This window comes from Portunus trituberculatus, chromosome 49 (assembly GCF_017591435.1).
Source record: "Portunus trituberculatus isolate SZX2019 chromosome 49, ASM1759143v1, whole genome shotgun sequence".
NCBI classification, from domain to species: Eukaryota; Metazoa; Arthropoda; class Malacostraca; order Decapoda; family Portunidae; genus Portunus; species Portunus trituberculatus.
Window position 1 is genome coordinate 16,730,452 of NC_059303.1, and position 15,945 is coordinate 16,746,396.

At 45.8% G+C, this 15,945-nt stretch overlaps 1 protein-coding gene across 1 annotated transcript in view; it reads right to left on the reverse strand.

Moving 5' to 3' along the window:
- Positions 1-15,945, reverse strand: part of LOC123499365 (cadherin-89D-like) — a 47,557-nt gene that overhangs the window by 4,519 nt on the left and 27,093 nt on the right. The window contains 21 exon segments of the mRNA XM_045247279.1: positions 1,688-1,771; positions 2,071-2,159; positions 2,926-3,039; positions 3,475-3,585; positions 4,129-4,298; positions 4,792-5,080; positions 5,656-5,854; positions 6,256-6,316; positions 6,319-7,663; positions 7,755-7,865; positions 8,032-8,178; positions 8,303-8,392; positions 8,551-8,747; positions 9,979-10,142; positions 10,599-10,834; positions 11,225-12,283; positions 12,852-13,016; positions 13,454-13,675; positions 14,304-14,435; positions 14,827-15,029; positions 15,835-15,937. Coding sequence (XP_045103214.1) covers positions 1,688-1,771; positions 2,071-2,159; positions 2,926-3,039; positions 3,475-3,585; positions 4,129-4,298; positions 4,792-5,080; positions 5,656-5,854; positions 6,256-6,316; positions 6,319-7,663; positions 7,755-7,865; positions 8,032-8,178; positions 8,303-8,392; positions 8,551-8,747; positions 9,979-10,142; positions 10,599-10,834; positions 11,225-12,283; positions 12,852-13,016; positions 13,454-13,675; positions 14,304-14,435; positions 14,827-15,029; positions 15,835-15,937 — 5,291 coding nt within the window.

Consider the following 15,945-nt stretch of genomic DNA (forward strand, 5'->3'; position numbering starts at 1 on the left):
CAGACTCATTAGGAAGAGAAATTCAAAACTCTTTCTTTTGCCCTTCATAGACACTTGTATGAGCGAAATTCTTAAGATCAGTAGCGGGGACAAAACCAGAAACAATGGGTTTAAGCTTGAAAAATACAGGTTTAGGAGAGAAATGGAAAGAAACTGGTTTTCGAACAGAGTGGTTGATAAGTGGAACGGACTCAGTGGTCAAGTTGTTAGTGCTGAGTTAATGGGGAGCTTTAAAAGATTAGATGAATTTATGGATGGGGATGATAGATAGAATTAGGTAGCTTTTTTCATACAGGGACTGCCAAGTGTAGGCCTGACAACCTCTTCCAAATTCCCTCTTTTCGTATGTTCTTATGTATTTTTTTCTATACGTCCAAGGGCAACAAAACCGATCAAACATGAAAGGCCCACTGAAATGCCAATCCCCGAACAAGGTCAAGAGAGATAGCACAACAGTTTTGAATAGAGAGGAATACAAAGACACGAGAGGAAAAAGATTATCCCTTAGCATTTTTAGAAAATAGACAAATGGACAATTTTGGAATTAATGAAGAAAAATAATAAAATGGCGACTGGGAAGTGTACAATATGAACAATAAAGAAAAGACGAGATTGAACTCACACCAGAAGCCAAAAATACGTCACATTACACTCTACTGACTGATGAGAGAGAGAGAGAGAGAGAGAGAGAGAGAGAGAGAGAGAGAGAGAGAGAGAGAGAGAAACGTTGCCTTTCCGTTCTCCAAACCCCAAACGTCACGAAAACGAAGAATAGAAGGTCAATGTATAACTTCTAATTCTGCCTCCCATACATACACAACAGGTTAAGATAATGAAGATGTAGGAAGTTATGATAAGGAAAGATCATTTTACCTCATTTCCGTTCCATATATCAGTACCATGACGCGTTTCCATATTCATTCAGCTTACTATTAGATGATTTAATACAGCTTCAAAAACCAATGTAGGGATCAAAATAGTGAAGACTGTGGCCATTAATCTTCTAAGCGCCAATAGACGTTTCCTAATGTGAATAAAATCGTCTAATCATACACAAAACTGTGGTAGAAACGCGTCCCAGTACTGAAGGAGTTAACATAGAAGAAAGGTATAAACTGCCTTTGATACACATACGTATAGACACAAACAAGCTGAAAAATAGTGAGAAATATGAGGTAACAATAATTATTCTCTATTTGTTTCCCTATCCAATTCACTTTCCTTCACTTATCACTTCTCGCCTCATATTTGAACAAAACAATGGCTTTCTCTCTCTCTCTCTCTCTCTCTCTCTCTCTCTCTCTCTCTCTCTCTCTCTGATAAGGTCATTCCTCCGTCTCTCCTTCCTTCAAGTTCACACCATGATTATTATGATACCTTCTTTTTTTTCCCTTCCCTTTTCATCCTCCTCCTTCTTTCATAAACATGTCCCTTGCTTCTTCATACTACCATCTGTATTACCTCGCACACTGAGCAATAAAAGTGTCTAATTATGCACACGAGAGAGAGAGAGAGAGAGAGAGAGAGAGAGAGAGAGAGAGAGAGAGAGAGAGAGAGAGAAACTAAGGCGATGATCCAGCGAAGTATGTGACACTTTAATATCATCAAACATTCCACTCCCAGTCTCCCTCCTTCAGTTACTCAGTAGCCTTCGTGCTGCCGGGGAGAAGGGGGGCTGTATACTCACGCTCCGGTATGAGCTGCGTCGCCTTCCACGTGAGCTGCGATTCTCTGCACGCGAACCTCCAGCGCTGTGAGGTTCGACAGCATTCTGAGGAAGTAGCAGCAGCAGAATAATAACAATGGAAGTAGTATCGTGAATAAAAACAGTGGTATCAATAATAGTAAAGGTAAAAATCAGTGGTATAAGCAGATATAATAAAATCCGTATCATGTAATTTTACTAAACCCAATCATTTCATTATACTGCCGCCCAGAAATAATAATAGCAGCAGTAGTGTGAATAATAATGGCAGCAGCAATAGTAGAGGTAATAACATGAGCAAAATTAGCAAGAACGGAACCAATACTATCCCATTATCACCCTAAACTCATGTAATTGGAACTCACTCTTGTATGGCATCCAGGTGAGGCTCCACCGCTCGGGGCGCCGCTGCCATCTCTACCACTAGGTGACCACCAGGGCCCAGCACGTGCACCTGTGAGAGCATAGGGGTGAGGAATGGCCTAGGGTGAAATGCTACTAGGTCTACAATGTTCTAATATGTTCCTACGAGCTGCAGAGGGTTTTTTGTTCTTATTTAAGAGGAGGAAGCTGGCCAAGAGCAACAAAAAATATCAATAAAAGACCCACTTAGTTGCCAAGTGCTTGAAGGTCCGGAAAAGTTAGCCAAAAAGAAAGGGATAAATGTCTTGAAACCTCCCTCTTAAATGAAGTTAAGTCATAGGAAGTTGAAAATACAGAAACAGAGAGAGTTCCAAAGTTTGCCAGAGAACCTAACCAAACTTAACCTACCTTAACTAACCTAACCTAACTTAAAGTATCCCGATTTCACTGGTATGTTTAAGTGAGAGTTGAAATTCGCCTTAACATTAAAGTGAATATGTATAAAGTACGTTTCAGTGAGTTCCAAATTCTTAAAGGTTCCCAACAAATGTAAATGAGTATTGGGGTGTCCTAAGTGTCCTAAAATGGTCTTGTATGTCGTCAGTGTATTTAAGTGAGAGTTGATATCTTGTTTAGCATCCCAGAGTACCCTTAACATTTCCCCGGTCACGATATCTATCACAAAAACTAACAGTGTGGTCTTGAAGTGTCCCAAAGCACTCCTTGTATAACCCTGCTCTAAAAACGTATCATAAATTTCTTAATGTGTCCTTGAAGTATCTCTGGTCTACAGTATCCTCAGTGGCCTTAAAGTGTCTCGGGCAGGACTCCTCTTCCCTCTTCGCTGCGCTACTCACAAACACATTGGCGATGGCTGAGCGGCCGGTAGTGTCGCCGTCCCTGTCTGTGGCCCGCACGTCAAGACCAAACATCCGCCCCACATCCTCGGCGAGCGTCCCAACCACCACCACCTGCACCGCCACGGACAGAGGTAGCGTTAGGCGTTAGGTAACGTTATGTAAGGTTGTGTTATGTAAAGTTAACCTTATCCATTACTTGACTTCCTTTCCTTCTTCATCTCTCCATTTATCCTTCCTCTTCTCCAGCATCCTTTATCATTATCCTCCTCTTCTTTCTCCTCCTCCTCCTCTTCTCCTATCTCTTTAGACAACCTTCATCTTCCCACCCATAATCAGGAGGGGAAGAAAGTGATAAATTGAAGGTAAACCCAAAGAAAAAAAAGTATAAGGGTTGCAACTATATCACCAAAAATAAAACAGAAAAATCCCCTAAAATAGAAAATTCCAGCATAATATAAATAACAGTCATCACCAGGAACTTCCCTCCCACCTGCCCTTCCATCCTCACTCAATCACACTCAGTCACTTCTCCACCAGCCAACTCACCTGGCCAGTAGCAGGATCCACTGTGAACTTCGTGAGCGCCTCCCTAGCACCTTCCCCCGGCAGGATCTCGTAGCGCACCTTACCGTTCAGTCCAAGGTCCGGATCGTGAGTCTTGAGGTAGAGAAGACGAAAGAAAACGAGATTAGTTGAGTTACTCCTTGTCTTGTTTCCTTCGTGCATAAATCAAACTCCACTGATCCCTATCTCCCGGCTGTCTCTCTCTCTCTCTCTCTCTCTCTCTCTCTCTCTCTCTCTCTGCGTGACTCCTGCACAAGTGTAATTATAATCAGAAAGGGAGAAAAGTGATGAATTGAAGGGAAACTCAAAGAAAAAAAGGTAAAAAGGGTTACAATTATAGAACCAGAAAATGAATGAGAAAAAAATCTCCTAAAAATAAAAACTTCAGCAAGATCTGAAGAATAAATCCATCAGATACACAGAACACATCAGAATCCAAGTACAGACATCAAAGAGAGAGAGAGAGAGAGAGAGAGAGAGAGAGAGAGAGAGAGAGAGAGAGAGAGAGAGAGAGAGACGAAAATAAGATGATGTTTTATGAATCAGAGAGAGAGAGAGAGAGAGAGAGAGAGAGAGAGAGAGAGAGAGACCTAATCATCTTATCATCTTACATTCCAATCTCATCTTCAAACTCACCACTATCCTTGTCACAAACTGCCCGTAGGAGGCGGTGGCGGGGACGGCGGCAACTATGGGGCGCCCGTGAGGCATAAACATGGGCGGGTTATCGTTCTGATCCTCCACCACCACCGTCACCCACACCTCGTCCAGCGCCAGCTCCTCCACGGGCTTGGAACGGGTGCTGTCTGCTGGGGAAGAGACGCTGGTGACTGAGAGCGGATAAAAATATAACACGGGGGTAGATGAAAGGAAGGCAGTTAGTGGCGGTGGTTGTGGTGGTGGTGGTGATGGAGGTGGTGATGGTGGTGGTTCTCTAGTCTAGACATGATTGCTAGATTGCACGTGTCTCTGGAGAGATTGTGTGTGTGTGTGTGTGTGTGTGTGTGTGTGTGTGTGTGTGTGTGTGTGATGGATGGATAGGTGGGTGGGTAGGTGTGCTTGAGAGAGAGAGAGAGAGAGAGAGAGAGAGAGAGAGAGAGAGAGAGAGAGCAAGTCGACAGATAGATCAACAGAAATAGACTGATAAATAACAACAACACAAAACTACCACTCAAAAAAATACAGAAAAATAAAAAACAAAGAAATAACAAACAAAACAGTAGAGTAAATAAATACAACAGTGACAACCCACAAGAACCAAAACACAACACAACCCAACACCCAAACACTACACGCTACCTGAGACCTGAAGGATTCGAACAGGGGGTCTAGAACTGGTGGCCTGGACGGGGGACAGGTAGCTACCCAGGGGCACCACCTCGGCAGGCACCCTTAGCAGCGCCTTCAGATCATCCTCGTAGTCTGTGGAGTTGAGGAAGAAGAGGGATGTTCCTACAGCGTCCTCCTTCTGTCTTGACTTGAGTGGGAGAGACTTGGCAGCGCGGACGACGGAGGTGCCAGCGGAGGTGATGGTGTATTCCGGCAGTTGCAATGGTGAGACTCCGTGTGGCGCTTGTTCTGCCTTGATCTGTGTGAGAGTTGCTATTAGTGGTAGGGATGGTTACAGTAATGCTCATCATTTTAAAGGTCTCACTCAGCTCGGTGCCTGTTCTACTTTTATACTGTGGATGAGAGTAATAAGTATAGATTATTTGTTTATTTTACAGTAAGTGGTTCAATAAAATGGCTTTGTGTGTGTGTGTGTGTGTGTGTGTGTGTGTGTGTGTGTGTGTGTGTGTGTGTGTGTGTGTGTGTGTGTGTGTGTGTGTGTGTGTGTGTGTGTGTGAGGATGATAACGGAGATAATAACGATAATATTTGTATCTAACCATTATAAATTCTTGTAGGTTTCCTAAATGTGTTTTTTGAGTTAAGACGAAGACTGAGGGAAGTTAATTGAGAGAAAACAAAAGAAACTCGATATAATATGATTCAAAAAGATGTCTCACTCACCTCACCTCACCTCACCTCACCTCACCTCATATCATTTCATCTCACCTCATCTCATCTCATCTCTCTCTCTCTCTCTCTCTCTCTCTCTCTCTCTCTCTCTCTCTCTCTCTCACACACACACACACACACACACACACACACACACACACACCTTGAAGTGGTAGGTGTCCTTGGTTTCTCTGTCCAGGCTGGCCACCAGGAACACCTTGCCTGATGAAGCGTCCACCGCCACCACCTCGGGCTCCTCCGCCGCCACCAGCTGGAAGTGTGGGTGACGAGGCGCGTTCTCCGTCACGTTCAGGTCCAGCAGCATCAGTGGAGTATCGTTGTTCTCCATGACCGCCACCTGAGGAAGGGACAAAGGGAGATGCAGTGATGAGGAGTGTCAGAAAGGCTTTATAAGTTCCAATGACGGTAGAAAAGATAGTTTGTTTTTATTTATTCAGGTCTCTCTTTTTTTCTGACGAAGGGATGTGAAGTGGAGATTTAGGAAACCTTTATATGTTCTTATGACAGTGGGAAAGTTAGTTTACTATATCGAATTTATTATAATTATATTTGTGTGGATGGCACTGTTGATTTATAATGATTCTCTATAACTCAAAGACACGATTTACTACATACCATTTCTATTCAATCATCTAAGTCCTTCAGTTCCTCACAAAAGCCTGCTAAGATGTCATAAGACACTAAAAAGCCATCATGAACCTATAAATGACTCAAGATCTTACTGATTGACATCTTACCTTGATATTCCTCCCGTTCAAAGAGTCTAGTGGTCAGCTCCTCCTCCACATCCACCACTGTCACCTCAGGAGGGCGGAGGCGGTGAGTGGCGGGGTGCCCAGGTCCTGAGCCACCACTGTCAGCTGGTACTCGGCCCATCGCTCGTAGTCCAGTGGTCCAATGGTGTACACTGACCCATTCTTGGAGTCTATAGCGAATTTGTCCTCACCGCCCTCCAGTTTATACAAGACGAGACCATTTCCTGAAGAGTTTGAGTCCGAGTCGTTGGCGTAAACCTGAGTGATTGTGGTGAATTTCGGGGCTTTTTCAGAGACTTCAGATAAATATACCGGGGTGGCGCCAGCGTGGTCTTCAGGGTAGTCATCAGGAGCGTCTGGAGGCTGCAGAACGTCCTGGTAGCCGTAGAAAACTGGGTGGTGGTCGTTGATGTCTATAATATCAATGTGAACCATGACGGAGGAGGAGAGCCGCGGCTGCCCACTGTCCGAGGCTATCACTGAGAACTCATACGCGTCCTGCTCCTCTCTGTCCACCGAGCCCGTGGTGAGGATGGCGCCCGTCGTCTCGTCAAGTCTGAAGGGGAACACGTGGTCCCGGCTTGCGTTTCCATACAGGACGATTTCATAATGAACATTGCCGTTCTCTCCCAAGTCATGGTCGTAAGCCGCCACCTTGCCCACCTCCCCAACCAAGTAGTCACCCTCAACCACCTCAAAGTTGTACACGGGACGCTCAAAACGCGGCGTGTGGTCGTTGATGTCAAACACAGCGATGGCGGCTACGGAGTGTGAGGACAAGCCGCCTCCGTCAGTGGCCGACACGTTCACCAGATAGAAGTGGTTGGGCTCCAGCTTGCCGGCCACCACCAACACGCCAGTCTTGGCCTCCACCGAAAATTTGTTAGTCTCCGTCATGAACCGCCGCTCCTCGCCCGTGGAAAACCCGAACGACTTCTCGGACTCAATGGCATAGCGAATGTCTCCGAAAGTCTTGTCGTCCTCGTCCGTGGCTGAGAGTTGCGTCACACGACTGCCGACGGGTAAAGACTCGGGGATTCGGATGAGTGACCTCTCCAAGTCTGCCAGATGCTCGAGGCCGGAGGTGTCTGGCAGCCTCCTGGATCTGTCCTCATTTAGCCCCTCCTTGGCTGAGAACAGTGGCTCCCTCTGCGTGAACTGGGGCGCGTTGTCATTCACGTCCTGCACGAGTATGGTGAGGTTGGCGGTGGAGGTGAGGTTCCCGTCATCGCGCGCCACCAGCACCAGGCTGTACGAGCTAGTCACCTCCCTGTCAAGCTCCTGCCCCACGAAGTAGATGGTGCCGGTAGAGGAGTCAATGGAGAAAATGGAGGAGGCGTCGCCGGACAACTCCAGGACAAAGGAGGAGCCATCGTACTGGTCCCCGTCAACCACCTGCAACACAAAACACTCATGAATCTGATGCATTTTCTACACAAGACACAGAGCTATACAACACAATGGCAGAGATGGAACTAACACAAACCTGCACTGTGGGGCTAAGAGTGAGGGGCGTGCCTGGGGGCGCGTCCTCCCTCACCATGCCGGAGTAGCTGACGGCGTTTAGCTGCGGAGGGTTGTCATTCACATCTTCCACCTGCAGACGCCAACAGGAACGCGAATTAACATACATTATCCCACGCACGACAATTTACATACCCAAGGAAACTCTATAATATGTTTAATGTCACGGCAGAACAAATTCTCCACTGAAAGTTTAGGTCTTGCCCGCGAGGTCCAGCCACACCCAGCCCTTCACTCACCTGGACTTGCACGTAGTAAATATCCGAGGTCCTGGCGCTCATCACCACCAGTGTGTGGTTGCTGTGCGTCTCGTAGTCCAGCGGCGCTACCGTGTACAGTGTCGCGTCCTCAGCCAGATCGAAGTACTTACGAGCCTCTGGACTGACCTGCGAGGGAATGAGTCATGATGGCACTGAATACCATCAAGTAATCTGAACCTGCCACCTCGAGCTACACAACAGCCCTGCCACCCACAACAACACACCGGCAACTGATGGCAGGAATACTTACGAGTTCTAGCTGTGGGTCAGGAGGCACACGCACGCCGATGTTCCGCAGGGCTACTACCACGTTCCCCACCACGCCGCCAGACAAGTTCTCCTGCACGCAAAACAGAGTCAACCAGAGCACTCAAACCACACTACCACACAAAAATGGCAATGGTCTTTTAATACTGGAAGAAAAATAAGGACGTTACACAAAATGATAATGAATAATGATGAGCCAGGTCGGCTTTAAGAAAGGCATCCCCAACACACCTGTATGGAGAAGTACAGCACAGTGTCCCTCCTGGAGCCTGGCCTACGGTTGGGGGCCACGTGGATGGTCAGATTGGTGGCGAGGGAGTCCCGGCCGTCCGTCACCACCGCCTCGAACTCGTAGGAGGAGCGGGAGTAATTCCTGAGAGGGTTCATCACAGACACGATGCCAGATGTCTCCTCGATGGCGAAGGGCACTGAGGAGGAGGTAGTCAACGCTTACTGATGTGGTCTTTCCTTGCTAACGCTGATATTATTGTGAAGGATGTTTGCTTACCACTAGAAGGGTGTTAGGACAGAGAGAGATGAAGGCTCCTTTGTTGTGGCCACCTGCATGAATGAAATATTAGAGATAGATAGATAGATAGATAAATAAATATATAGATAGATAGATAGATCCTTGCAAACGCTGATATTAATGTGAGGGATGCTTGCTTACCACTAGAAAGGTGTTAGGAGAGGAAAAGATGAAGGCTCCTTTGTTGTGGCCACCTGCATGAATGAAATATTAGAGATAGATAGATAGATGGATAAATAAATGAATAGATAGATAGATAGATAGAGAGAGAGAGAGAGAGAGAGAGAGAGAGAGAGAGAGAGAGAGAGAGAGAGAGAGAGAGAGAGAGAGAGAGAGAGAGAGAGAGAGAGAGAGAGAGAGAGAGAGAGAGAGAGAGAGAGAGAGAGAGAGAGAGAGAGAGAGAGAGAGAGAGAGAGAGAGAGAGAGAGAGAGAGAGAGAGGGGGTGGGGAGTGATGTCATACTGCTTTGGTTGTCCTGTTAACACTGAATTTACTGTAAAATTTGTTTTCAATAGATAAATCAAAAAGACTGAATAGAGTGATCATTTTTGCTTTTCTAAACTATGAAAGTATGAGAGGAACTGCTGTCGAAAAATAAGAGTTAAAATGATAACTGATTACGGGAGAAATTGTTTACGAATGAAAGGATTATGTTCTAACTCTCACCCCTGAGGCTCACCCCGCCACCAAAGTTCACTGCATCCTCTTAATTCACAGTATTAAATGCATGAACAATCAACATGCAAAAGGTTAATAAGCCACGAGGGACTAGACAAGCAGTAATGCAATAATATCAAGCGAAAATTAACTGTAATTAATGGCTTTGATTCTTGTGAATAAGTCCATTTATTATGATATAGCCATAAGCATTTCACCTTTATAATCTGACACATATTTACACATATCTAATAGTGTATATGACTAAGGTCCAACAAATTGCTGCTGGTTATTCTCCCTTCGTGTTCTTTTATACAAATTAAGGAACACTGAAGACAAGAAAATGGCAGTAACTCCTTAAGAATACATAACAAGCATGTCCAACAGGCGTGATGCTGGTTGTCCTTCCTTTGTGTTCCTTTATGTATCTGCATCAGGAAATATAGAGAAAATTAAATAGGAAATGGCCGTACCTCCTTCAGGATAACTGTGGAACATGTCAAACAGTAGATCGGGGCCCGGCATGTCCACCACACGCACCTGGCCCACGCTGGTGCCCACGGGAGCATCGCCGCCCACCCATAATTCGAAGGGCGCCCCCTCAAACCGTGGCTCCCATGAATGTGTCGCCTTAACGCTGCCGGGAGAGAGAGAGAGAGAGAGGCGTTTGGTGAAGGCCGAGCAGCTAGAGAGCGAGGTGAAGCGAGGCTAAGGACGCTCTTGAATAGGGAATTAAGTGAAAGGAAAACATTGCCTCACTGAAATACTACATCGAGTTAGTAACGAGAGTATATAAATCAACCCCGTCGTGAATACTTACGTGGTCTTAAGTATAGTGAAATAACACACCCACAGATAGAAAAATATGTGCGTGAAATTCAAAAGGTTAAATCGAACAGAGAATTACTGAATACTTATTTCAAAAGTTCCCCAAGGCCAGTGCGGACGTGAGGCGGCTGCTGCTGACAGGCACACGACGACCCATTAAGCAAAGTGGCGGGAAAACAACGTTCCTCTCCCCACAAGCTGTCCAGACTCCACTGCCAGCCATTACCTGATCGTCACCAACCCCAGGGACGTGCGTGTCTCTTACCTGATCGTCACCACCGCCAGGGACGTGCGTGTCTCCGAGGGGTTCAAGGGGCTGTCCGAGGCCTCAACCAGCACCGTCAGCAGGCCCGGGGGAAGCTTCTCTTGCAGGGTAAGGGCGCCGTCTGCCTCTCCCACGGCCACGCTCCTGACGGCGGTGTCTTTGGTGCTATTTTCTCGAGTCTGTATTCTGTACCTCACCAGGCCATTGTTGCCTTCGTCAGCGTCTTCTGCAGTGATCTATGGAGCAGATAGCTATTCTCTAAGCCACAGGTGACGGGAAATAGAGTAGTTATATATTTTTCTACCTTGTGTCCCTCACGGAGTTGCCCTTTCCTCCCATGCTCTTTTAACCTTTGGAAAGCAAAGGTCCCTCAGCCGGAGACTCAGTGCTGGAAAATTACCACTTTACCTTCCAAAAACTGGGAACAGACAAAAAAAACAGTATTTGCATTCCCTTTAGGGTGCAGTATTTCATCTCTTTCCTCTATCTGTCTAGAGATAAATTAGACCTAAAATAAAATGAACAAGAAAACAAGAATTTGAAAAATTAATGAAGTGGTGACTGACTGACTAATGATTACGTAACACTACATAGAGATCAGACTCACGAAGTCCCTCCTCCCTCACCGTGCCAATGAGATCCCCCTGCTGTGCGTTCTCGGTGATGGTGAAGGCGTACTGGTTGCTCGGCAGGAACACTGGGTTGTTGTCGTTGGCGTCAAGGAGATTGAGTTCGATCCTAGCGCACGACCATGACTGGGGCACCGATGCTGCTTCCTCCTGAGTGGCATTGGTGGACCTGTGCCCTCTGCGCCGAGTCTCCCCCCACTGGTAGGCTCCCGTCGGCGGCCTGTGCCGTGAGTGTCCTTGGGTAGACTCAGGTGGCAGCGACGAAACTGCATCTTCTTCAGGATGAGTCCTATCGCCTTCAGGAGTTTTCTTGTCTGCTGTGGGATCAATCCTTTGCACCCTGAGGAGTACACGCACGTTCTCTTCCTCTAGTCCTGTTTCTAAGTCTCCCTCTCGTATCACTCCTGCAGAAGTCTCTCTCTTAGTCAGAGAGGAGTACCCACCACGACGACCGTCACTGCTCCTCCTCGTTCGTCTTTGCCTGCTACGTAACGGAACTCTTTGTCTCCGCCGCCTCCTCACCGGCGGCGTCACGGTAGAAGTGGAGTCTCGAGCTTTTGTTCTCACCTGCGGCCTGCCAACCTCCCGAAGCAGAGGCGCCGTGACGAGAGTAGGAACATCACCATAGAGACCCTCCACCACCGTTGTCTCTGGCAGCTCAGTAGTGGTCGTCTCCTGGGTAGTTGTAACCTCAATGATGTCCTCTTGAAGGGTCGTGACTTCCGTGAACACTTCCAAGGCTTCTGAGTACTCCGTTGGGATGAGCACCTCCGTAATTACCTCTAGCGCTTCCGCAGGCGTCTCAGTTTCCACCACTGGAATCTTGGGTGTTTCTGTGGTCGTCTCAGGTTCATCTATCAGCGCAGGAGTGTAGGCGCGCCCAGATCGAGCTGTTAAGGGCGCCAGTTGATCAGCGCAGACCCTGAGATGGATGACTGGGTTCTTCTCTCGATCCAAGATGCTTTGGTTCGCCACCGTCAGCCAGCCAGACTGCGGGTTGATGGTCAAGGAACCGCCGCCGCCTACTAAGTGATAGCTGAAGGCACCGTTCACGCCCTGCCGGAGAGAACGAAAAGTGTGGTTAGATTTTGTTATCCATTCATGTGAAGAATAGTGAAGGTGAAGTGTATGAACGAACTGTGAATAGCATTGTAGTACATACCCATATTTTCCTACGTCACTTCAATTACTTCTACTACTTCTACTACTACTACTATCACTACTACTACTACTACTACTACTACTACTACTACTACTACTACTACTACTACTACTACTACTACTACTACTACTACTACTACTGCTGCTGCTACTAATACTACTACTACTACTACTACTACTACTACTACTACTACTACTACTACTACTACACTACTACTACTACTACTACTACTACTACTACTACTACTACTAATGGACACACTAAAGAAACAGCGAAAGAAAAGAACATGATAAAACAAGAACACCAAAAAGTAAGAATACCAAGAATAAAAACAGAACAAGAAACACAAAAAGAAAACTAACGATAACACAAAGAATAAGAGAAAAAAAAGAACAAGACCAAAACACCACCACCACCACCACCACAACAACAACAACAACAACAACAACAAGCACTCAGCACCTCGTCAGGGTCAGCGGCGGCCACCTGCATCACGCTGAAGGAGGTGGGGAGGTTTTCGATAATGGACACAGAATACACGTCCTGGGAGAAGTGAGGCAGGTTGTCGTTCACGTCCTCCACCTCCACCACCACCACGCTCGACCCGACCTTCCTCGCGTCGTCCACCTGTAAATGCGACTCACATTAACTCTCTACAAACTCGTTATGATGTAGTCCGCCTTAAAAAAATCCATCAAGCCTTCATAGAAAACGTCAAACAAGATTACACACGCGATTTTAAACATTGAACGCAGTAAAATATCAAAATAAGATGCAAAGTAAGATGGTAACTCCGTATTGGAACTTCAATCCCTTCAGTAATGGGATGCATTTTTTTTTACCATACGTTTGTGTGTGATTAGACGATTTTATTTACATTACGAAGGGTCTATGTAGGTAAGAAGATTAATGGCCACAGTCTTCACTATTCTAATCCCCCATATAAGTTTCTGAAACTGTATAAAATCACTAAATAGTAAGCAGGCTGAATATGGAAACGCGTCATAGCACTGGTTAAATGCACATAGGTACATGTATTGATTGTGGCTGTACTGCATTCTGACCTGCTCGGCTCTGACATGTAGGGTGAGGGAGGGATCAGTGAGGCTCTCCCGGTCCAGGTGAGAGGTGAGGAACAGCCGCCCGGACACTGGGTCGATGGAGAACAAACTGGAGGCGGGAGTGTCCACTAGCGAGTACCGGACTGAGGTGTTCTGCCCCACGTCCCCGTCAATTGCACGAAGGCCATCAGGGAGCACGTCCACCTCCTGCAGCACCCTCACGCCCTGGGACACATGAAGAAGCGTAGTATTATCAGACTGAGCAGAAAAGGAAGAAGGAGCAATAAGAGTGATGATATGGGGTTGATACATTGACTGTAAGACATAGGCAATATTCTGAGACACTTCAGCGCCTCACCTCCACCTCTTTCAAAAGGCTCTAGTTGAAGTGACACGGTTTTCTTATGATTTTTGTACGTTCTAGTGCCAGATTAACAAGATTTCTACATTATTAATTCCTTCATTACTGGGACTCATTCTTACCTTGAGATTTGAGTACGATTAGATCATTTTATTGACATTAGGAAGGGTTTATGGAGGTCAAAAGATTAATGGCCACAGTCTTCAATAGTCTAATCCCTCACATAAGTTTATTAAGCTGTATAAAATCACTACATAGCAAGCAGAATGAATATTGAACACATTACGGAACTGAAGGAGTTAAAAGGATAAACACTCTTGCAACCTTTGTCTAATCACCTCTGTGGCCTTTGTAAATGGTCATGATGAGAGAGTAAATCGCTCCTGAATACTGATCTACAAGAGTGTTTGGTTTAAGTGTCCCCTTTAGCCCATAAATTCCAGTGAAAAGCCCACATGGTATAAAAAAAAATATAAAAAAATAGCCACTCACAGGATTAGGACCCGGGTGTTCGGCGAGCCTGGCGTAGTAGCGAGGGTGGCTGAAGCGAGGGGGCAGGTCGTCAGCATCAAGCACTACTATCTTGACGGTGCTGGAGGAACTGAGTGCTGGCGTCCCCATGTCCTGGTGTATAGGGAGATGGGAAGGTAAAAGGATAGATGGGATGGAAATAGGGAAGAGAGGAATGGAGATAATGAAAAAGGGAATGAGAGAAGGAAGGAAAAGGGAGAAGGATAAAGAGCAGAAAGGAAAAGTAGGACGGAAAAATGGAAGGAATAGGAAAGAATATATGGGAAAAAATGTTATAGGAAATAGAGGAAGGAAAGAAAAACGAAAGGAGGAAGAGAAAAGAAGGGGAAAAAAGATGTTTAGTATATTACATCTTCATCTGCATATTTCCACTCCCAAATCACACAATAACTTACATTTTCTATTAAAACACACCTCATTCACAAATCTACCCCTCTCTCTCTCTCTCTCTCTCTCTCTCTCTCTCTCTCTCTCTCTCTCTCACCTTGGCCACCACCTCCAACAGGAAACTTTTCGGTCCAGCGTCATAGTCTAAACTCCTGGCCAGAGTCACCGTCCCACGCTTCCTGTCAGCCAGGGTGAAGTAACTCTCCTCGTTGCCCTTCACGATATGCACCTCCACCTCGGAGTTCGCGGTGTTGGGGCGGTCGGCATCACTCGTCCCTATCGCCGGCAGAATCGGGAGGCCTGCAGGAGAGGAGTGGTGATGGTAAAAGCCTGTAGAAAGGGCGCAGTGGGGTGAAAGTATTGTGTCTCATCATTTCAGTGTTGTGTTATAAGGTAGACGTTGTAAAAGTAATGTATCGTGTCTCATTGAGTGTTGTGTTAGTGTGTTGTGGTTGTAAAAGTGTTGTATCGTATATTTTGAGTGTTGCGTTAGAGAGTAAGCGTTGTAATAATATCGTATCGTGTCTCTTAAGTGTTGTATTAGTGCGTAGTAGTTATAAAAAAAATGTTTCGTATCTCTTAAAGTGTTGTGTTAGGGTGTATGCGTTATAAAAGTAATGTATTGTATTTCTTGTGTTGTGTTAGTGTGTAGTGGTTGTAAAAGTGTTGTAGCTCATCTTTCAAGTGTTTTATTAGTGTTTATTGGATGTGAAAGTATCATATTTCGTCTCTCACTCTCCCATAGTGATATAATAGCATTCCTCTTTTCCTAATCGAGTGTACAATTAAATTTTCCATCTAAAATCAAGATTGTTTCATGTATTTTGCTATTATATTTCGAAAAAGGCTTAGTAGTAGTAGTAGTAGTAGTAGTAGTAGTAGTAGTAATAGTAGTAGAAACACAGACAAACTTAGAGACAAAAAATCACACTGACACACCATACAATTAACAAACACCTCAAAGAAAAACAAGAGAACATTCCTTTTTTTACACCAACAGACCCTCAACACCTACCTAACCCCAATAACAGAACTGCAGCGACCGAGGAGCAACGCGGACATTTACTGGCGTCACCCTTTTAAAACTAAACAAAAGAAAACGTACCGACTGGCGTGAGCTCATCAACGGTAACTGTAATATTCTCAGCTAGGAAGACTGGCGCGTGGTCATTCACATCATCAACATACACAGTCACGGGCACGGACACCTGTGGGT